The 23,882-nt window shown below is 55.8% G+C and overlaps 1 protein-coding gene across 4 annotated transcripts in view; it reads right to left on the reverse strand.

Annotated features, from left to right (window-relative positions):
- The window catches only part of RIMBP2 (RIMS binding protein 2), an 88,159-nt gene that overhangs the window by 61,235 nt on the left and 3,042 nt on the right, over positions 1–23,882 (reverse strand). For all 4 annotated transcript variants that reach the window (XM_032846883.1, XM_032846882.1, XM_032846885.1 and 1 more), the window contains exons 2-3: positions 17,771–17,893; positions 2,806–2,910 (exon numbers count right to left, since the gene is read on the reverse strand). In XM_032846883.1, coding sequence (XP_032702774.1) covers positions 2,806–2,907 — 102 coding nt within the window. In that variant the 5' untranslated portion in view covers positions 2,908–2,910; positions 17,771–17,893. The remainder of the gene's footprint in view (positions 1–2,805; positions 2,911–17,770; positions 17,894–23,882) is intronic.

The raw sequence follows: 23,882 nt of genomic DNA on the forward strand, positions 1-23,882 counted from the left end.
CTGGCTTCTTTTTAAGTTTAGTAAATATGCCATTTGTTCCTCCTTCGCCCTTCCTGACTCCTGCAGCCTGTAACCCCGAGACCTCTGGGCCCTAATGCCCTCTCCCCCACACTGCCCCAGCCCATCCGTGGGTCTGCACAGCCCTGATATGTTTATGTGCAAAGAAAATGCCCCCATCCCCTGTCTTTTTTGCAGAAAATGAAAACACAGGACGATGGGTCTCCTGAGAGCATCGCCGTGTCCACTAGTGTCCCTCCATCTAGGACCGGAGACTTTCCTCCCATCCCATGCACCTGCCGCTGGGCGTCCACACATCCAGGACCACACCGGCTCGGCGATGTTTCCATTCAGCCCAGATCCAAAGCCATGATGTGGGTCAGTCTGGACGTGCCCCTTCCTGCATGCCTCCAACCCTGTGCCTCTCACCACAGCCGCTGAGCACACAGCTCCCTCTCCTAATCCATCCTGGGGTGTGTCCACGTCTCCCCTCTGCAGCCGCCGCCCCAGGCTGAGACCCCAGGCTTTGTGGCAGCGGGTAAGGGGCCTTCCTGCCCCTCCACAGATCAGTCCCCAGCGCGAGGGTCAAAGGATGTTCACTAGACCCTGTTACACCCGCTTCAGCCCCCAGTGGCTTCCCGATCCCTTGGAACAAGATGGAGCTCCTTCCCACAGCCCGCAGAGTGCACAGGGCTCAGCACCACCCTCCTCGGGATGTACCCTCTGCCCATTGGGCATGACCTGTGTCCCTCCAAGGGCTTCCTTCCCCAAGTACTGGGGACCTGAGCCCTTACATGACCTGCCACTCACCTAAGTTTGCCCTGTCTGGAGTCCCGCAATCATGAACCCGTCACTTCATTCTGTCCCGTCTTCCCTGCACACGGCATCTGCATGACCTCTGGAGGGGGCTCGCTCTCCCTCGGTGCCGGCATAAGCCATCTCCCCCGCCACTGGGGTCCCCTTCCAGAACAACCCAAAGACATTGACACACATTGGACACCCAACATTTGTGGAATGAATGAATGATCTCATCAGCAAGGGCAGCATGCTGGCCCTCCATGGTGGAAATCAAACGGAAAATAAGAATCCTGAAGAAATCGCCAATCTCGTTCTGCTCAAGGGTCCACCTTCCTCTTGGAAGGCTTTGTTCAAAAATTGGAGCGCTAAGAAATTACCACCTTGGCACCCTGGTTTTGCACTGGTTTCTCCTCCTCAGCTCCTGCCCCTGGTGAAGCATCAGTGTGTCCAAGATATAGGCCACAATGAACACCGGGAAGGGACAAAGGAAACCGGACGAGGCACAGAGGAGGCTGAATGACAGCACTGGCTCTGGTGCACCTTCCTGCCATGGGATGCTTTGTAAATGAAACTCCAGGCTCCTAGAGAACACGCTGCTGGCAGTCACTGATATGTCGCCCCCTTGGCACGGAATCTGTGTTTTCCATGGGCTTCCTATCTGGGGGGTGCCCAGCCAGGGCTTCCGGGGCCACGGGGAGCGGGTGCGGGTGCCGGGCGGCCATGTCTGGGCATGGCACCGCAGGCAGAAAAGAGCCGTATCTCTCAGCCTGGGCCCCAGCAAGCAATATCCTTTCTGGATAACATCTAATGAAAGGCTGCTTCCCACTGTTCCAGCAGGTAGTCAGTCTGGATGACCCCCACCAGCGCAGGCTCAGTGACAGCTACCCTCGACAGGGGTCTCAATAAACAATCAGAGAAGCAGCCTGGGAAATTCTCTACCTGCTGCAAAACTGGCTCCCAAACTCCGAGGACAGGGACCATCCCAGCAGACTCCCATCACCAGTCAGGTGGCACACGGCCCTGGGTCCTTTATTACGAGATCAGAGGCCTGGAGAGGCGATGGAGTGGGTGGAGGGCCACCCAGACTGGGGAGGAGCTGCCGGCAGCCCATCTGCTGGCCGGTCTCAGGAGCGCCCCCCACGGGCAGCCATGCACCTGCAGCCCAGGCCAGAAAGTCTCTGGCTGGTGGGGCCCGCTGCCCTCTGGGGAGGAGTGGCTCCGGGTAGGATCAGGGCTTTCGGAAGGAAAGGAGAACCACACCTGGGACCCCAAGTCCCCCCATGGAGAGACAGAGGAGAGGACCACAGCTGATGACAAAGATGGGTCCAGGGGCCATGTTCTTAGCCCCCCAGCACCACCACGGGTGCCACAGGGATGGGCCCCCTAAGCTTCTCAATCCTTCCCTCTATTTTCCCTCCTTCTTCCTTCTTAGTCTCTGCTTCTCTTTCTTCTTTGTGTTCCTTCCCTCTCCCTCATGCTGAAAATATTGCCCTGAGACTTGATCTGTTCGCCTAACAGCACATCATGGAAATCTCCCCAGTTCAGCAGATACAAACCCAAGTTATTCCTTTGAATGACCAAGTTTATACCCCCAGCCTCGGGTGGGCGTCCAATTCAACCCCGTTCCTCTCCCCCATTCCACCAGTACTGAAAACAAACAAACAAAAAACCCCAAAGAACAAAGAAAACAAAACCCAAGTCATGTCAAACCAGTTCCTGTGGTTCTTCTGGGCATCTTTTCTGGAATGAAAGGCTGCAGAATAAGACACACATGTGTGCTTAATTGTAAACAATGTTGGTAGGGCTGAGGCCACTCACAGCGGGCAGTGGCCCCCGCCGGCATCGCTCGGGGGAGCGTCCAGTGTTTGCAGTGGAGCTTGGGACACGGTGGTTCAGGGGAGCTGGGCAGCACTGGGTAGCACAGACGCGGGGAAGGTGGGGAGACGCAGGTGCACAGCTCCCGCCCCCCTCGCCCTCCACACCCCTGCCCCAGGCACACCCACGGCTCACCTTCTGCAGAAGGTCGATCTCCTGCTGTTTGGCGTGGAGGACAGCCAGCGCCTGCTCATGCTCCAGTTCCAGCTGCTGCCGCCGTTCTGCAGCCTCTCGCATGTGCTACGGGGGACAGGGCGGGGTCAGCGCGGGAGCCAGAAGACCTGCGAGGGGGGCCCGCGGGCTACTCTGGCTTTCCCTGGGGTCAGGACCCACCCCTTGGGGAACCGGTGCCAACTCACCTTCCACCTCAAACTACCTCATCATTTCCATGCCCTGAGCACTGAGCAGAACCAGAGGTCATCATGCAAAGGCGAGCTCTCGCTCCTGCCCATTCCCTCAGCCTCGTGCAAGCTAAGGCCACAGGTTACAGATCCTGGGCTACCTAGCCAGGAGTGCTCCAAGCCCTTTAGGACGACTTACATTCTGCCACCCTCCCATTCATCTAGGAGGCAGGCACACTAATGGGGGAAACTGAGGCACAGGGAGGTTCTCCTGGCTCATCACACAGCTGGTGAAGGGCTGCCCCAGATTCGAGTCAGGCTAGAGGGAGCCTCTGAACCCCAGGCTTCGGTGCCATTTGCTGCCGCCCCGCTGCAGACCTTCGCAACCATTCCCTGCAGGTGCTGGCGGGGACCGCACAGATACCGCACGGATGGATAGTGGAGACATGCCTCTGGCGTTTCGCGACAATACAGGGCCGAGCGCGACATTTAAGAGCCACACCGCACCGGTTCAAATCCCAGCGCTGAACCTGGGCCGGTGATTTAACCTCTCTCTGGGCTTCACCTTCTCCCCCAGATCAATTATTCATTAGCATCACTAGCCATTTATAAATGGCTAATTAACAGCACGCTAAGTAACCGTTGGTGATTGCTAATTATGAATCGGCACCTGCTCTGTGCAGGTGTTCTGAACCTCTCACGATGTGGGGTGGTATCTCGCATCTAGGAAGACTGGTGTCCCCTTTCACTCTGAGCCTAAGGAGCCCCATGCCTGTCACTTCACGGTGCCCTCAGGCTGCTTCAGCGCATGCGCGGAGGAGGAGGAGCCTGCGGGAGACAAGCCTCCTTGGGGGAGAAGGAGCCTGCAGGTGGAGCCAGTGGTGGGAAGAGTCTGCGCAGGGGAGGAGCCTGCACGGGAGGAGGAGCCTGCACGGGAGGAGGAAGCCTGCACAGGGGAGGAGGAGCCTGTAGGAGAGGAGCCTGTGGGGGAGGAGGAGCCTGTGTGGGGGAGGAGGAGCCTGTGTGGGGAAGGAGGAGCCTGTACCTGGGAGGAGGCGCCTGTGCAGGGGAGGAGGAGCTTGCACAGAGGTGAAGCCTTGGGGGGGTAGGAGGAGCCTGTGGAGAGGAGGAGTCTGCGGAAGGAGGAGCTTGCACTGGGGAGGAGGAGCCTGTGCAGGGGAGGAGCCTTGTGGGAGGAGGATCCCGTGGGGCAGGAGGAGTTTGCACAGGAGAGGAGCCTGTGGGGGAGGAGGAATCTGTGCAGGGGAGGAGTCTGGAAGGAGGAGCTTGCACTGGGGATGAGGAGCCTGTGTAGGGGAGGAGCCGGAGCTTGCACGGGGAGGAGCTTGTGTGGGGGAGGAGGAGCCTATGCAGGAGGAGGAGCCCGCAGAGCCAGCAGAGAGGCTTCCTTCAGGACCACCAGCGGCTGGCACCGGCACTGGTAAGACCACGGGGACGAAGAGGCTGCACTCCCTACCGGGCCCCCACCAACGCGGGCACTACCTCGTCTGACGCCGGCAACTGGATGCTGCGGTCACCGCTGGCCGTGGGCAAGGGACCAGGAACAGCCGAACCACTTGCTCGAGGCCACACAGCACAGAAATCGGCCAAGCCAGGGTCTGCTGCTCGCTGACCCTTCCTGGCCTGAGGCCCCCTACCAAGCGCCTTCTCCACCGTGAAACTCCGCGGCGGGCCGATCCACGGTGTCGGGCTCCGGGCGCCAGCCTGGTTTGCACGAACAATTACGCAGCTGCCTAATTACACTATTGTTCCGGCTAATTTCTGGGCTTCTGTTTATTTTGGAAGCGGGCACTGCCGAATGCAGCCCGGGTACTCTTTATTTAGCTTCGGGAAGGAAGTTATTAGTGGAAGGAGGAAACAATTTTCCTTACAAGGATTCATTAGCAACACGGACCGAACTCGGAGGTGGTCCAAGCGCGCCACTACAGGCTTCGCGGCCGCGTGGACATCGCCAGGCAGCGGGCTCTCCGTGGATTCCTGACAGGTCAGACGGATGGGAAGCACTGGCTTCGAAATTTCGGGGTCACTGTGGAGTGGTTGCCAGAATGCCCACGTGTGTACAAATACATGCCCCTTATGCAGTGCGATGGTCGCGGCTGTGGTGCCCCAGCAGGGAGGACAGATACACAGGAGCTCTGACCACTCAGGTCCCATCAAACACCCCCTCCATCCCAGCAGCTTCCCCTGCACCTACTGCCCTGCTCAGTGACCCCGCTCCAGAGGCATCTCCACTGGCCACATCCACACGTTTGTTTCCCACTCAGCTGTCTGGCTTCCCCCATCGATCAGCTGACACCCCCCTGCCTGACACCCCCCAGGAGGACAGGGGAGCAAGGGGCCATCCAGCCCAGGGCCACCCCTTGCTCTGGGGACCCATCCCTTGACAGGTACACTGTTCCTGCCCAGGAGCCCGACACCGGCCCAGCTCCCCTCCTTCCCCCACTGCTCCCTGCCTCCTGCAGGGCCTCTAGACTGGGGCTGGCTGCTGCTTGCTTGTACTCTTTCCTGGGCGGATATCCCACATCGCGACTGTAGCTGCCATTTATAAACTCGCGCCCGGGAATGAAAGCCTCGTGTCTTCGCTTGTAGCCAACTGCCCACTCACCCTCTCCACGTGAAGGGACAGGAGGAATCTTAAATCTAGCCTGTCCAAAATGGAGTTCTGGACTTTCTCTCCCAAACCACTTCCTCCCCAGTCTGCCCATCTCAGCAATGACATCATCATTCATGTAGTTCCACCTCAGTACCGCTGTCCCTTCCTGCTCAATGTCCAGAGTTTGCAAAGTGCTTCCATGTCCCCCGCCAACTTCCTTATCAGCCACCGCCAGGCCAGCTAACAACCCCTCTGCCCTGGGCCATAACCACACACACAGGTGGTCTTCCTGGCCCTACCAGGTCCCCCCAGCAGAGCTGCGAGGCACTCTCCAGGGCAGAAGTCACCCCCATGGCTTTACGTGTCTGCCCAACTGTGTAGGGATGTCCAGGGAGCTGAGGAAGCGTTATTTCTGGGTACATCTGGGAGGCATTTCCAAAAGACAATGGCATCTGAATGGGTGGGAGAGGAAAGGAGTCACCATCCCCTACATGGGTGGGTTTCATCCACTCCACTGAGGACCTGAAGGACAAAACGGTGGCTAAAGGGCCTATTCACTCTGTCTGCCTAAACTGAGACATATCCATCCTCTCCTGCCCTCAGAAGCTTGTGTTCCTGGTTCTCAGGCTTTCAGACTCAGGTCAGGACTTACAATCAGCCCCCAAATCTCAGTCCTCCAGACTCGGACAGAATTGTGGACAGCAGATCAAGACCTTAGCTGAGATTAAGAGTTGGACATTTTACCAACCAAGCCACCCAGGTGCCCTGAAGAGAGACTGCTCCTGATTGCATCATCTGAGCACCTTGATTCAGCCATGCCTGAAGTCCAACCTCTCATACACCCCAATTTATCAACCATGATGACTTCCTTTTTTTTCTTCAAACTATTTGATATAGGTTTCTATGAACTTTATCCCAAATTGTCTAAACTAAAATATTTTTCAACAGCATTTATGGCTGCCACAAAATGTAATTCCATAATGTCTCATATTATGCACTAAAATTTCATGACTTTTTATTCTTGCTTCTCAAAATAAAGAGACAGCTGGTGGATCGTGACAGCTTTGGGGCTGTTTCAATTCCTTGTTTGGGGTAAGAGCCAGCCAGAAAGCCAAAGGAGCTGTCCAAAAGTAACTGACACCTTCTCAGCAGCAGAAAGAGTTTAAACTGGAGGTCAGGGAGGTAGGGGTGGGGTGGGGACAGGGTGCTCGGTTTACCACGAGAGTCATCACATCAGTGGGCCTCAGCAGGCCTGGTAGATAACCAGCTGCCATGTATCTCCACCGGTCAGGTGAAGGAGTCCTAAGCTCAAAGTCATTGGCAGGATATTACCTTAGCCACTGGGTACCCATCATGTATGGAGCTGGAGACCCAGGGGTCCAGCAACAGAACCAGCAAGAGGGTGTCCCTGGAACTCCAGGCAGATGGCCAGTTCAGAGAACACAGACCTTCCATCCCAGGAAGGAGCCAGGAGATGAGCTCAGGGATCAGGTGGAAGGAAGAGGAGTGATGTGGGAAACCACATTCCGGCACAGGAGTTCCCAATCCCACATGTGGGGCTGCAGCAACTCAGCCCCCATCGGTGCTTAGTGTAGGTCGTACCCCATGTCCTTCTTGTCTCTCTGTAAGCAGGTTGCTGGCATGGTCTTCCCAGCCCCACACATCAGCAGCCTCCCAGTCACCTAAGCACAAGTTCTGGAAGGAGTGTTGTGCCAAGTACTTCATACACACAACCCACTGAATCTTTGCAGCAACCTCAGGGGCAGGCAATATTTTTACTTCTATTTATAGAGAAGGAAACTGAGGCCCAGAGAGGTTAAGTAACCTGCCCAAGGTTGCCCAGCCAGGACATGATGAAGCAAGGACTTGAACTCAGGGAACCCAGCTCCCTGACCTGGGTGCACATCTCTTCACTGTCATCTCCCTGCTCGGTGGGATGTTTCCCCAGGGATCCTTCCTATGCGCGTGACACGTGCTGATATGCCACAGGCCTCCCAGGACAGGATCAGTGTGAGACCTTTTCATGCGGTGTCTTCGAAGCCCTCAGGCTGTGAGACACACTCCGTCCTCGGCCACAAGGCGAGGTGCGGGCCATGTGGCCAGGGCAACAGAGAGCAGCCTGCATTTCTCCTGGGAGGAGTTCACATCATGGTTCCTAGGATTCCCTGCAGTAGTCCTGATTCTGGCTGTCCCATGGAGCGCTAGGACCCACGTGTTCTCACAGAGAGCCCGAAAACCCCCGGCTTTCACAAAACACAAAACCCCAACAAATTCCTGATATTTGGCTTTGCTTCCCTTTATATATAGCTTCCCAGTTCCAAGGGCACGTGCCCCGCTCCACAGGAACGTTTCACGTCCAAGAAGTAGTGAGGTTTATGCACCGCGGCAAGAGATGCTTGTTTGAAGCGCTCAGCACGCGGCAGGAGTTATTTTTAAAGTGGCGACATTTATAGCCGGCTGTTGACATCAGCACCAGCATTCTGGTGGCCTCAAGATGCCACTTCCGTGGAATGCTCAGACACTAGACAGAGGGCACACACAGGGAGCAAACTGCACTGTCTCCTCGATGTTAGATCAAAGGGGTCTGTGTCTTCCACTTTGGATCCTGCCCTGTGTGAGCAAAGAAATGAAGGAGAAAATAATCTCCCTTAATAGGAGTTACCCGTGACACGTTTGATGCCTTATGCGTGGGCTCCTGTATGCACCGTGGTAACGGCAAGGCCTCCCTGCGCATGATTTCCCTCCATGAAACATCTGGTGGAAGGAACCCCAGCACTGACTGAGCTCACGTCTTCAGACACAAGCTGTTTGTTTGTCTTCTGTGTCCTGTGACTTCCTGTTCCATCTATGCAAGCCAGATTCATTCATAACGGGAATTAGCATGCAAACAGAGCCGTGTGCATTCTGGAAGGGGAAATATAGCTTTGCCAGAGTGTCTTAGCGGGGAGCCTCTGTGACAAAACTGGGAGCTTCCCTGACTCCCCATTTGCCCTTAGTGGATGGGCCCTTGATGCCCGATTGCCTCCAGTGGAGGCAGAGATGCAGGGACAGGGACACTCAGCTTGTGTGGTCAGTCAGAACCCTTTTGGAGGGGGTGGGCCGCGTCGGCAGTGGGGCGGACAGTACAGTCAGCCAGACCATGCTCACAGGACAGTCCCGCCCTTCCTGGGCCCCAGCATGCTAATCTGTCAAACAGAGGAAGAAGCCTGCCTTCCCAAGGTTGTTGCAAGGACCAGATGAAATATTAGATTCAAGGTGACCTGCCCAGAGTCATGTTTAATGAAATTCTTGGTGAGCTCCAAGTGTGCCATCCTATTATCTGTTTTCCATGTTTTCTTCCTTTTCGTTGTTCTAGCTCTCCTTCCCTGCCGATTTTGGATTGCCTGGGTGGTTTTTAGCATTTCCTTTTCATGTATCTACTGAGTGTTGGGCTATAAATTTTTATCTAATTTTTAGTGGTTGCCCCCAGGAATCTCAGTATACACATTTAAATAATCTACTCAGAATTGTAATTTTCCTCTCCAAGTAAAATGTAGAAACACAAGCACAGCTCAGTATCTTTACTTACCCTCTTTGTGTAGTGACTGTTGTGGGTACGATTACATCTATATACACTGAAAACCATGAAGATCCTCTCAGTGATGAGAGTCTTGACTTACAAACAGATGAGCCCTGGGGAGGTGACCTATGAGAGGTTTGGGGGATGAGTAGGAGTTGCTTCGAAGCGAGATGGACAGGGGATTCTATGCAGAGGGGATCGTGTGTGCAAAGGTCCTGTGGTAGTAAGGATCAAGGCAGGTGCCAGGGTGAAGGAAGGCTGGTATGACTGGGGACATGAACATGATGGCCACAACGAGGGGAAAAAGGATGGCATGTCTCTGGATACAACAGCTGGGTGGGTAGGGAAATGGGAAAGCAACAGACTTGGTTTCTTATTTCAGGGACTGTGGGCTTGGGCTGAAGCACAGCCTGCTTCCTGGACACGTGCTTTCATGTATCCAAACATCATTACGGAACACTTATTCTGTGCCAGATGCTTGGATGCTTGCAATAGAATAATGAACAAGAAAAAGGATTATTTTTGCTCTCGTGAAGCTTACATTCTTCGGGGGCAGGGAGGCAGGAATGCAGGAAGTAAGCCAGCTATCCAGCAAGTGAATGAGAGTTTCAGGGATCGATAAAGGATGATGGCGAGGCAGGGGGGCGTACAACGGGAGAAGGATGTAGTAGAGACTCTACTCGAGCTGGTGAGGGAGAAGACATTTGGCTGAGACCCCTGTGATGAAAAGGGGTTGGCGGAGGACAGTTTCGGGGAGAGCTCAGTGAGGCAGGAGGCAACTTGGGGTGGGTATCTGTGGTGCAGGGTGCATAGGAGGGGGTCGTAAGAGGTGCAGGAAAGGGGTAGATCTGGAGCAGTGGATGCAATCCCCTGCAGTCCCATGCACCCCCATAACGACAGGCTGAAACCCTACCTCAGGTACACATTTTGGCCCCTAGGTGTGGCCCTGACTCTTCTGTCGACGACCGCGGGGTGATCCGCAGTCTACCTGCGGCCACGTCTGCCGTCAAGAAGAACACCGTGAGCAATGCGCAGGGCACATCCTGGGGCTTCACGGGTCTGCGTGGACTCCCAGAAGGGAGGCCCCACAGGAGTGTGCGCAGGCGCCACACGGGAACATGCAGGGCTGGGACCCAGACAGGCCGTCTGGGCGCAGCGTGCACGGGCACCTGCTCCCCTCTCCACGCCCACCCTCCTGGGTGTTTCTTAACCTGATGGAGGGCCCCACATCCCACCGCTGTTTCGATTTTCATTTTCCTGACAACCGTGATGCTGAATACCTACCCTGCCAGGCAGGTCGGGTTTCTGACGGGCTGGATCGGCACCTGACAGAGAACAGGGCCTCAGCAGCCCTGCCCCAGGGAGACAGTTGCCAACCGCACGGCGCAGGGGCTGAGGGGCTGAGTCTCAGAAGGGGACCCGGTTCCACCTCCTGCCTAATGCAGAACAGGACACATGTCTGTGTCCCACTGCGCCCACCAGTGACTGTGGGTGCTCAGCCTCTTGCAAAGCCTCTCCCTGCAGAGCCGAAGGCAGCCAGGGAAGCCTTCAGAGCAGCCGCTTTCCTGTTTCTGGCTGGTATCTGAACACAGAGATCACGCTCTCGCCACTTGGATCAGCCCCATCAAAGGTTTTACCGGAGACGGAGCCCTCCCCCATTATTCTCATGTTGCAGAAACCCCTGGAGGGTGTTACTGGAGCCTGAGTATCAGAACGTAGAAAACCAGCCGCAAACATTAATTACAGTGGAGCACGGCTGCAGGCGGGTCTGGGCTCGTGGGCACGAGGCTGCATCTACCTGAGCAGGTACCAGGAAAAGGAGGGCGTGGGGAAGGAGCTGCCAATAAAGGAAGATTAATTGTTACTGGGAGAGTCACTTACTAATCCCAGATAAGCAGTGATTCATTAACAGAAAATAAGCCTTAGATTATCTACATTTAAAAGGACTAATTTGTTGACGATGAGAACAGAACCTAGTCCTGAACATTTTTCCCCCTTTTCCTTTAAATCAGAAAATATAATGCACTAAGTTTAATTAATTGAGAATGTTTCTGTGTACCTGGGTCCGACCTCCAGACCTGGCACAGGGTGCTGTGGTTCTGGTCCTGCTGCTGGAAGGGAGACTGACACAGCCTCCCTTGTAACCTGCAGCTGGCCTCGCTCATGTCGGACCGAGAGCACTCAGGAATCTCAAGTAACAGCATGTTCCTGACGAAGCCGTGTCACACCCAGCCCCACTCCGCAGTCTTGCTGGAGAGGCCCGCGACCAGGTGCAGGCCTCACTCCATCCCATCTGCAGGGCCCTCCTTCCAAGCACCATCACACTCACAGGCTCTGAGTGGACACAAATGTGGGGGGACACTTCTCACCCCACCACGGCCATCCAGCAGCTTCCCTCCTAGGCTGCGGCCCTATTCCTGGAAGCTGCCCCCAGGCCACCAGGGGATGTGGCCACACCTGCTGGGCCCTGTCTGCTTCGTGGCCTCCGTCAGCCATGCCTAGGCTGAGCTCTTTGGGGCGGGCCACTCTCCCCTGCCGGGCCTCTTGTCCTGTTCTCAACTACAGACGGACGCTGTTCCATCTAACAAACAACCCTGCGTTCCGGGCCCTGAGCAAGAAGGCAGAGAAGAGGGAGCCAGCTGTGCCTGGCAGGACAAGTCCCGGGCAGCAGGCAGTCCATGTAGAAAGCACTCAGGCCTTCTTGCACAATCTTTGAGTCTGAGATGCTGGAGGACAAGACTGTCCACCTCGCTCCAGGTCGGATACCTGCGCCAGGACCGCTGGGCACCCCAGCCAGGCCACGCACATGGTGGGAACCGTGAGTGCACCAGCACTTTGTCCTCATGGAGACACTCCATCTGTCTGTGCCAGAGGGAGACAGCCCCCTGTGTGTTTGCAGAGCACCTGCACACCCCAGACAGGCGATCCTCCCTGACAAGTATCCCCCACCTGCGCGGTGGCTCCCCGTGACACAGAGCGCGTCGGCAACGGCAGACCTCTGGCTGGCTTGCCCTGCATTCACTCGGTTACTAACCTACTCCATCAGCACATATGTGCCCAATGCCCACTGTATGCCAGATTTTGTCCTAGACACCAGAACATCCTGTCTTCGGGAGGTTACCTTCGGTAGGGAAAATAACACATGAGTGAACAAAACAGGATGGGTGTTTTTGAAGAGAATGGAATTGGGCATGGTGGTGGGGACGAGCAGGACAGTGGCTCCTCTAGATGAGAGGGTCAGGAGACGTAGTACAAAGGAAGTGACACGAGACCAAGACAGAGACAAACAGCATTCCAAACCGTAAGTGCAAAGGCCCTGGGGTGGAAACAGGTGTATATTCCAGAAAGAGAAGGCCAGCATGGCTGGGCACAGGGTGAAGGGGGTCAGGGTAGGAGTGGGTCTAACGGTGGGGGACGGAGTGTGGGGTCCTGTGGTAAGAGTTCAGATTTTAATCTGTGCAATAAGCAGTGATTGCCAGGGGTAAGCAGCAATTTCGTGTTCTTTTACCAACGTGGCTGTGGCCACAGTGCAGCGAATGGGGTCTGGGGGATGACTCACGTAGGCCATATTGGAAGGCCTCTGTAAAGCTGAGCAGCTGTAGTGAGCAGGTCACTAGGAAGTGACTAGTTCCAAGGGCAGACTTAGGAGTATCCTATGCCCATCATCCAGCCACGTTTACTACATGGTTTCTCTATGCTTGTGTGAGCACTGGGCATATATGGACATGCAGAGAAGATACGGGACCTGCCCCATGGCACGCACTGTCTCCTGGAGGGTGACTGGGACAAAAGCAATCAGACAAGAGGCACAGCAAGTGCAAAGGCCCTGGGCTGGAGGGAGCACACCCATGGGAAGTGCTGGGAGGTGTCCAGCAGGGCTCAGCCTGCAAGACCTGACCTTTCCTGGTTCCTGTCCTCCTGACTTCATCTGCTTCCTGTTTCTGTAACTCTGGCCCCTCATGTTCCTCAGACATGCCAGGCACCCTGCACCCGGGTCCCCGACCAGATGTCCCACCGTCCGGGAGGCTTTCCCCAAGCACTGCACACAGAGAAGAACCTGCACCTTTCCCCCTTATACTTGTCACCACCTGACACGTGCGGTAATTTGCTAACTTGGTGTGAATAAGGCTGTGGACTTAGGTCACTTTTGTCCGGTGCCTAGAGAGTTTGGCTCATGTTAGGTGTTCATTAAATACACTGGATGTACAGGGTGCCCTTAGATGTGGGCTTCGCTGGTCTCTCTCCAGGCCAAGGCAGCAGCTCTGGAAGGGTCCAAGGTGCCGGAAACCCCACATCCTCCAATCAGCCTTCAGGCCCCACTCTTCTGGCTGCTCAGGCGCCGAGTCCCCTGATATGGCGGGAAGGCCTCCGCAGGAACCGTGTGCCGGTGGACTCGTGATTTACATAACACGTTACAGACCATCAAAGGCAAGCCTCACGGCATCCTGAGCTAGACTGAATTCTCAGTGATATTTGGAAACAAAAGCCAACATATGAATGTGACCGGTAGACTCATTATCGGTGGGGACTGACCTGAAATGCACGCTGGCACAGCGTGGGGCTGTGGTCACCCCTCATTTGCATAAAATGGGCGTGCTGCATCTGCAGAGCGTCGTGTCCCCTCTGCCCCCCTTCACTCGGGAGCTTGGACAACGGCGTCAGCTACGCAGTGATCTAATTTAGTCAGCTGTGACTGCCAGACCACCCAGTGACCAGACATTGTGACTGCATCTGACCATCACCCTTGACCCTGAATGAATCCCTTCCACCTCACGCCTCATCTATAATGGAACGGAGCCACCTTCTTGATGATTATTAGTGGGATGGTCTCCAGAACGAGAACAGAGGCTCCTTCTGCACAGAGGATCCCGTGGTCACAGTGCACCCCACCTCCAGCCAGGTGATCCTGACCCCTGACCCCACAGAGCCGATGTTCTGAATCGCAGCGGAATGCACAGCCTGGCCCTCGGTGTCACCCTCAACACCACAGTGGTCACTAGTTCCATGCCCCACATCCAGGCCTCAGCACACTGTGTTGATTCCCCCCTGGAAGCCCCCCAAAATGTCCACCTCTCGCTCTCCCCTGCAGCCCCCATGGAAGCCACCCTAACCCTCGTGGGTCCCCTTACTCCTCACGCCAGTCTTGGTGTGCCCCGGTGTGACCTTCACAAACAGGAAGCATGCCCACACTCCCGCAGCACCGGCCGCAAGCTGACCACACTGTGTGCCCCAACTCTGAGTCCCCGCCTGAGTTGATCCGGAGCTCGGCGAGGACCCCACTGCTCCTGCAGCCCGCTGGAGGACAGAGCAATGAGGAACAAAGCCAGTCCCCCTGACAAAGCCATCAGATGCCAGCCCACAGCCAGCCGGCTCCGGGACCCCCGGCCGGGCCCAGAGCAAGTGCTCAGCCGCATCCAGCCAAGATGACAAGCTATGCTAAGCTGGCCCACAGACTCCTGAGCAATGCGGGGGCCACTGCTTCAAGCCACCGGCTGTGGGGATGGTTGTTATGCAGCAGTACTGTGATGATTCCTGACAAATACGGTGTGTAAGGACCCATAGAACACATTCTGCTTTGTCCTGTGAGACTCTGCCCCAGAGAACCCCAGTCCAGGGCATTTCCACCTGATACCCCACCCCCACTGCCAGGTGGCCCCCCTGCTGGTCCTTGCACACGGCCTGCCTCAGGCACTGAGCCACCTGTGCTCCCCGCTGCCTAGAGCACTGCTCCCCTGAGTACTGACAAGCCCCCGCCACTGTGCAGTGGGCATGTCTGGGAGAGTCCCTCCCCACAGAGACACTGCAGCCCTTCCTGTTCCTTCCCCCCATCCGTGTCCTTTCAGGGTCCCTAACATTCTGTCTCAGGCACGTCAGTTTTCGTCTTTGCTGACTTTCTCTGTGCACCATGCCACCGACTGCACTGTCCACCGGGCCTGGACTAGTAGCAGGAGGTCAGTGCTCAACCAACACCTGTGGCTGGACAGAGGGCCAAACTGTCCTACAACCAGCCACCTGGGGACTCGGGAACAGCAGTGTGTCTCATCAGTGTAGACGCTGCTGAGACACACTCGAGTACGCCCGTGTCCCTGATGCGGACACCGGGGCTGTGGCCAGCATGCACGAGGCTGCCTGTGCCATGTCACAGTGTACAGATCCCAGGGTTCTATGCGTTCTGCCGTCTCTTGGTCATTTTAGATTCCACGGACCAGGAATGGGTCTGAGCATTATTTTTCCGGTTCTCTAATTCCCACCATGCAGAAGTTTTCTTGGGTTCTTGCAGTGCAATCCAGCTTCAACAGTTTTCCTTGCTAGCAGGGCAAGAAGGGGCTGAGAAAGCCACTGGCCCTTCTTCCTGGAGAAAAAGCCCCCGAAGGTTGGAGGCACAGAGTAGCCCAGAGAGAGGGCATCCTCAGAAGTCGCTGTGATATGGATCTTCTGTGTCTCCAACGGAAAGTTCTAGTCTTTCTAAGTTAGAGGGGTTTCCCACACCAAGACAAGTGCGTGCAAATGCCGTGTTCTCCTGAAAAACCAGCTCCCCTCTCTCTGGGAGCCAGAGTTAAGTAACTGCTTGGATCTCCCTTTACACCCGGGCTGCCAGGAAACTCAGGCCCCGTGGGCACCTCGGATGCAGTGCCCGCGTCAATGCTCCCGGCAGCCCACTGCCTGCCCCGCGCGGGTCCTCCTTCCCCGGCTGCCCTTCCTCATCCCACGCAGGCCACGGCATCTGGAGTCTGACCACAGACTCCCAAAGAAGGGTGACAAAAACACAAAGACACATAATGAAGTCATCAGTTACTAGCTTTAAAAGTCTGCAGACCAGGAGGGATGTCAATGGGGTTAAACAGTATTGGTTTGGATTATGTGGGGGGCAGAGGGCAGGGATTCTAGCCAGTTTCAGTATTTTTCTAGCTGGATTGTCTTAGAAAACAGCCCCAAATTCAATCTTAGGTGTTTCACTAAAAGCTTTTAGATCTTGAAAGGAAACAAATACATTCTGTTTGCAATTCCATTAAAGCCAGCAATGGGTGTGGTTCTGTGGGTGGACGGCTGGGCTCGACCCCCGAACAGGCTGGCAGGTCAGCGTCTTTGCCTCCCCTGCACCTGGGCCCCTCCCCTCCCACACGGCAGTCACCACTGATGAGCTCTGCCACCCAGATAACAAAAAAGGCTAATTCTGAATACCCCTTCTATTATCACAACAAAAATGATAGCAGCAGCATGAAAATCACGGTGCTTTTCAGTCGGTACCAGTGGAGGCGACGTGTGTGCATCACGCAGTCACCATGCTGGAGGGCGATTCTGTCCGAGACACAGGGAGCCCCCCCAGCCCCCGCCCTGGCCCGTCCTCCTCCGTGCCGCACTTCCCCGCCCATGTGCAAAACGTGCAGGTCACGTCAGGCTCCACAAATCTGCCGGACATTCACTTTCTTGGCCATAGAGCCACCCCCGTGAAAAGGACAAACCCGTTTGAATTCCCATTTCTTCTTGCTCTCACTTTCCTCCCTGGTCAAAACCCCTGAGGAAGAGCCACGTTTGCTTCCGACGTGGCCACCTCCCTTGACCGGGCTGGTCCCACCACCCATGCACCACAACACCCACGTCGTCCCAAGCTCCGACAGCAGGGTGGGACGGCCACACTCCGTGCCTCCAGGGAGCTCAGACGGTCGTCTGTGCGCTGCGGAAACGCATGACTGCGTGGTCAGACCTCATCCCTGTCCGTGCTATTCTAAATCCAGAGCAAACGGTGGACAGCAGGGCGGTCAGGTCCAGCCTGGGCCCTGCTTCGAGGAGATCACAGGAGGCATAGGCAGAGCCCAAGTTTCAGTAATTTACAAGGGTATATAATCATCACACAAATTCCAGAACATTCCATCGCCCCAAAGCAAAGCGGTCACTCCGCATTCCCATCTCACTCCAGTGCCCACCAGCCATAAGTCTGCATCCCTCCAAGAACCCACAGTTTCCCCCAAGGGGAGGACGGTCCCTGATGAGGGAGGGCCGTGGCTGCTGCACTCACTGTTGGTACCACACTATGGGACCAGAGGTGATGATTAATTTAGTCTCCCACGTCTAAAACAATGTTTCTTCAATGAGAATTCATTCAGCGGACTCCATGCCATCAGCAGCCAGTCAACTCCAACCCCCATTAAATATCGGTGGGGAGCCCAGCTCCTCAGAAATGCCGGAAGGGCCTCCCTGCACCCTGATGAAGCAACCTTCTGACTTAGCTCTTCTCTTTCTAACAAAGGTGAGGAACAGTTTAAAATTCACGAGGTGTGAGAAGCCCACGTAGACGTCCTCAGCGGGAGGACACCCCGTTCCCACTCCAAGCCCCACCCGCCAGCTCTCTCTCAGAGGCATTTCACATCCTGAGAAATGGGAATGCACGAACAGCTCCATGGGAAGGCTTCCAGAAACAACTGGATTTTGGTATTTATCGTTTTGATACCATCCTCATGGTGCAGACAGGCCCAAGGACCCTAAATCTGGGCGATGGCATCAGAACCTCAAGCCCTCTCTGCTCTGTGGTCCCGCAGCCCCTCGCCCCGCGCCAGCCCTGAAGAAGCCGGGGTGCCCGCATCCTACCTTGAGGACCTGTTCTAGGTTCTCCAGCTTGGCTTGGAGCTGATGCTTCTCCTTCACGGCCAAGTCGCGTTCTCTGGTCACTACAGCGAGTGCGTGGCAGAGGCAGGCATGTTCCGCTCTCACCTACAGGAAGCAAGGGCAGAGAGAGGGGGCTGTTGATGGCACGTACAGAGCAGCACGCATGTCTGGCCCCAGCTGGCATCGACCACTTCCTCCTCAGGGTTTTGGGGACTCCTTCCCTCCCTTGTCCTGGATTGTGGACTCCGCGGTGGGTCCAGTCCTGCTCGGATGAATGTACGTGGACAGTCAGCACCCAGCATCCCCTTCTCCTCCGGCCTCCCCACTCACAGAGACAGAGACTGGCTTGGGAAAGGGACCGTGACCCGGGCCCGGCCAATCAGCACAATCCCATGCCCTAGATATAGTGGTTGGTGGGGAGGGACCCAAGCCCCAGTTGCATCCACGGAGAATGAGACATTGGGCTGGTAGAGAAGCCTGGGAAGACTCTCTCCCTCTTTTGTCCACTGGACTTGGAAAGTTGAGGACATAAGGCTGGAGCTGGAGCCATCATGAGGAGGTCATCTGACTGAGAAGAGAGCCAACACAATGGACATAGAATCAAGAGACACAGAGGGAGAAGCAGGATCCTGGGGACATAATTTGAGCACCTAGATCAAACTGTGCCTGAAGGTAATTGGCCAGTCATGCAGGCCAATAAATTCTCTTTGCTCACACCACTCTGGACCATTTCCTGTGTCTTTGAACAGAGAACCCTAACACATATGAGTGATACCCAAATTGTCCAGGATACTAATTCTTTTGCCTAAAAATTTCACTTTTGTCTTAAACATGGAATAAATGGCAACAAGACTCCGTGTGCTTTAGGATGATGGATGTTCTAATAACCTCAGACCACAGCTCCCAGGACCAGGTTTTGAACTCAGATGGGAGGCACCACTAACTCTCCATCTCTCTCCTGCAGCTTCTTTGAAAGCAGTGAGGACATGTGACTGATGAGGGACGATACCTCGGTTCCCTCCCCATTCGTTTTCTCTGTATGGCATATTTGAACCCAACCACAAGCTTTTAATTTCTTTCCCTCCTCCCCGGATGTTACAGCATGAATTATGGCTTCAATAACAGACTGCCACGGGTCATATTTGTCAGCTCCAAAAGAGGCCCTTTCTGTTCCCAGCACTCTGTGTACAGAGTACGAGTTCAACCTGACAGCTTCTGCGGCACCGGAGGAAAGGACGGCCCTCACTTGGAGCTCCTGAATGGCATGGGGTTGCGGGGAGGTTGTCATTAAGAGCTCAGAGAGAGGTCTGATTCACGGGAGTATTTAAATGCCGTTCTGCTCCAGCATGAAACATTAGGCAGCAAGCGTGGAAAAAAAATTCAAATGCTACAGGTGAAAAAGTCATGATCTATTGGAACTCACACTTGAACCCCAACACTAGGGGCATGGGCTCGCTGGAAGCCATCATTTCTCATGTTCTAACTCATCAAGAGAAACATCCAGGGCTCCGCAGCCAGACTCCCGCAGCAGTCAGCATGCACCCCAATGTAAATGAGGGCTTGGCTCCCTCTGATGGAAACCTCTTGTGGCTGCCACAGAAATTAGAACTGGGTCCAGACTCCTGCACACCTCTGTAGCCTCTAGTCCTCCAGTTGTCCCATCTGACTTGCTGTCCCTGTACCCCTCTTACTCAGGCTGCCCTGGTCCTCTCTTTATCTCATAAACAATCCAAACTCATCCCTACCACAGGGCCTTTGCACATGTTGTCTGCACCACACCAAATACCTATCCACCCCCAACCCCGCCACCAATCCTGGCAGGTCTGGCTCCTTCTCATCATTTATGCCACTTCCTCAAACAGGCTGTCCCGCCACATTCCAGGTGACAAACACTTTCCACTTGTTGGCTGCTTGGCCATGCTTTATTTCCCACAGACCTTTCTCACTGTCTGGAATATCTCACTATCTGTGTAGCTGTTTACATTTCCCTGTGGTTGCTCCTCATTAGAGTTGAAGTCCCAGTTGGACAGGACTTGTCCTTGTGACCCAGTTCTCTGTCACCGGAGCCTGGAAGAGAGCCCGGTGCAGTCACTGCTCCAGGAATGGAAAGACACCGGGGGAGGACGGGCACATGCAAGGCGGCTGTGTTCCCGGCCAGATGGATTTTGCTGGTCCCTCTTGGTCTACCGTCCACCCCTGACTGTGGGGTTCCAGGCCTCAGGAGGCCAGTGTCCCAAACCGTGCTTCTTGATGATGTCTGGCCAGCGGGAGGCACCGGCAGGAAAGCAGGGGAGGGAGGAGAGGCAGGTTGGTGTTGGCGCCCTCACCAGCAGCCTACAGGGGTGGTCTGTGCACAGAAGCACTATCTCGGCAGGCCTGAAGGTGCCGTCCTTGGAACGGCCTGCTGGCAGAGCTGGACAGCAGCGGGCGGCTGGTACCTTGGATCACAGTCCAATTCCTTTTCCCGGTTCCCCAACTGATGGGAAAGCCGACCTGTGTCCAGACTCTGTGCAAAGCATGCGGTTTCTGCCGAGCACCTGCTCTCCTTCGGGGAGGCTTTGGGATTTGGGGCGTGCCCGGGAGAGTACGACTGCTATCACACCCCAGGCACTGGGGTTCTGCTGGGCTTCCTGGGACAACGCTTCACGCATGCAGTGATGCCTGGTGCTGCCGGAACTGAGCTCATCCCTCCCACGGGAAGCTCCAGAGGCTGGAGGCCGGCCCCCGGGGATCTTCCCTTCCCTCGGCTGCCTTTACTTCGTGTCCTTCCCTGATGGATCGTAGCCATGAGCAGGGTTGGGCACTGGGCCCCAAGAGTCTTCCCAGCAAATCATGGCACCTGGCTGGCCTTGGGGACCCCAACATACTGTCCTCCCCTCTCCCCCCAGCCACAGGTGCGCTTGGACAGCCTCTCCCTCTCACCCTCTCCCTGCAGCCCCGCCAGCCACGGCCACCCCTGCCACCACCCTGCTGGAAGGGGCCCACTATTTCCTCCTGGGACTCTGATGGGTTCAATCTAGAAAGACAACCATCCTCCAGCAGCAGAGAAGAAAAGTCCACAGAAGTAAGGTTTTTTCCAAGAAGCAGAGTCAGACTCTTGCTTTGTCCAGTAGCTGACATGGGATTCGGGCTCCCCGGGCAGGACAACATGAGCATTCCTGTATTAACCTTCTCCAAGAGTACAGGACAGCTAGAGATCACATGCCCAGGAGCATTGCACGGGGCTGGGGTCCAGCACGGACCATAACGACCTGCCCGTGTGTGTCTGGCGACCCCTGGCAGGCGCTGGGCCCACTCTCCCTCAGGAATGTCGCACAGGATGGTTAGCATGGACGTGGGTGCCCGAAACCCCAGCACACCCCACATGGAGCCAAAAATGCTGTGCTGTGGTACCTAGAAATACTGCAGGTCACTGTAGTAACGTAAGAGAAAGGGATGATATTGGGGGGAAACCCATGTTGTATTGGTCTTGAAGTCAGTGCTTTGAAGGGGAGTGGAGGATGATGAGGGAGAAAAGGTAGGGATGTATGGACAACTAGGAATGGTCTAGGAGTTCTTGGCATTTAACAGACCTCATCTCCTCCCAGGATTTCGGGATTTCTCGGACCAAAAATTCACCATAGTGTCCCCTGTATGTTTATCAGAATGAGTCAGGTCATCCGTCTGGTCTTTCCGAGGATGGACAGAAGGTGTGTTGGCAGTGAGGGGAGGTGAGTGAAGAGGGTGGCTGGGGATTGAGGTGGGCTGAACTATGACCCCGCGGAGATGTCCACGCCCATGTCCCAGAACCAACAAAGGGACTCTGCCAAGGTGACTGAGTCAAGGGCCTTGTCCTGGACAGTCCCAGTGGAGCCAGTGGGATCATGAGGGTCCTCACAGGAGGGAGAGAGGAGCCTCAGGGTCAGAAAAAGGCCGATTTTTGAAGATGTGGTTCTGTTGGCTTTGGGTGGGGGAAGGCCCAAGAGCTGAGGTCTGTGGGCATTTCCAGAAGCTGGAGAAGGTGAGCAGATGGCTTCTTTTCCTCAAGGGACGCAGCCTGCCCACACTTACGCCTCAGGACCCTTGAGGCCAGGCAGCCTGGTGACCCAGGTGGAGACTCCGTGTGACACGGAGCCGAAATCTCTGAGGGCAGCCGCCCTTCCGAAACACAACCCTTCCTGAGAAAGCCTTGTCTCTTCCTCTTCTTGTAGTAATAGTGAGGACACAGGGATGGACCAGTCACGCTTCCTGGAGATCACAACAGTCATGGCGCGGGGCACCTGGGTGGCTCATTCGGTGGCACATCTGTTCGGGTCAGGATCCCGGGGTCCTGGGATCGAGCCCTGTGTTGGACTCCCTGCTCCGCGGGGAGTCTGCTTCTCCTTCTGCCTCCCCTCCCCCTGCTTATACTCTCTCTAATAAAATAAAATCCTAAAAAAAACCCACACTAGTCATGGCCCAAGCAGGATGGCCCTGGTTGGGGGGTGGTGGGTGCAGGAGCCACGGCCTCATCCCGGGCTCAGGACATACTGCTGCAGGAGAACAGTAACGCCCCCGAGTGTTCAGGCCACCAAGCTCGGGTCCCTGCTATGTGCAGCTGGAAAGAATCCCAAACAGCCAAACCAGAGAAGGTGTTCTTTCTGGTTTGATAGCAACCAATCCCTCCTAGAAGCAGACGGCTCCAAGTAAGAAGCCCGGGGGGGCCCCTCACCAGGCACTCAGCCTTCCCTCACTGCCCAGAGGCCGTCCCAGCCCTGAGGGCGCCAGGAGACTCCGTGGAGAGGCCCAGGAGCTTAGCGGTTCCCTGGGCCTTGCCGCCCCTGCCAGGGCTCAAAGCTGGTCCCTTCCACCAGCAGAAAGCGCTCCTGGGGGGTGGGAGTGGGAAGGAAGGAGGGAAGTAGGACCAGCCCTACCCCTGCCAGCCAGCACTGGACTAGAACATCCTCTGGGAACCGAACCAGGGATGGAGAAAGAAGTCTCAGGAGAGCAAAAAGGACATAAAGAGGTTTTCACTAAGACATACAAACTATGACTCACAAAAAAACACAGATAGGAAATAGAAGTTCCTAGATGGTCAAAATCAGGGGCCCAGACGATGCCTCCTTTGCTCCCAACCGATGGAAAGCTGCGTTCACTCAGAGAAGATTTTGTATTGAGGAAGGACAGATGACACAGAGGCGTAAGCCCTGGGCCTGGGTCTACTCCTTCCAGCCAGGGGCCCTCGCCCAACAGACCCCAGATGCCTGCGCGGGCGTTGTCCCTAGGAACGCCCGTCATCTCCTCGCCTCGGAGGAAGAGGGAGATCAGCTGATGAGCGGGACGACCGCCTTCCATACCAGGGATTCAGGACCGGACCCAGAGTTCCAGCCACGTGCACATTTCTGGCCAGAAGGCAGGCAGGGGTCACAGGTGACGGGGTCACAGGTGACGGACTTTGCCACCTGGCTGCAGGCACAAGGCACCACCGGGTTTTCCTGCTGTCCTGGGACCCTCTGGCCACACGCAGACCCAGCGGCATGTGAAGCCTGGGGCTCCCCATCCAGCCGCTCCTCTCATTTCCGCTGGTGGCGGCCACAGGGGCAGCAGGTGGAAAAGCAGCCCGAGCCATCTGGCAGCGGTCGCTCCCCGAGAAGGTGCCCCGACCTCCCGGCTACCACAGGAACTGCTGCCCTGTTCAGGGACAGCCTCGCAGGCCCCTTTGGACCCAGGCAAATGGGACACCTGAATGACTTTTTTGAGATCAATTAACAGTGGGGTTTGCCCGTTGGAAGGACATCAAACAGCTTCTCTGCATGGTGTCCTGGGTCCCCAGCTCATTCGTTTCCTTGCACAGGGGGGGCCTGCCCCGGGGGAGCTTGACCCAGTATTCCACGGAAGCCCACATCGGACTTTACCCTTAAGCGGCAATTGTTTCCGGGCAAGCTTCAGGGAAGACAGAGACTACACATCTGTCTGCTTCCGTAATTACGAGCCCGGGTCATTAGTGCCGCTCTCTTCATCAGGGCCCCTAAGAAGCAGATTGCAACCCCAAGCCAAACTCAGATGAGGGCCCTGGGAACTTCCAGACCTCACCCTGAGAACCAGGAGGGTTCCCTGTGTTTCTGTAGGGATGCCC

Source organism: Lontra canadensis, unplaced genomic scaffold (genome assembly GCF_010015895.1).
Source record: "Lontra canadensis isolate GAN:19392208 unplaced genomic scaffold, GSC_riverotter_1.0 scaffold182, whole genome shotgun sequence".
Taxonomy (NCBI): Eukaryota; Metazoa; Chordata; class Mammalia; order Carnivora; family Mustelidae; genus Lontra; species Lontra canadensis.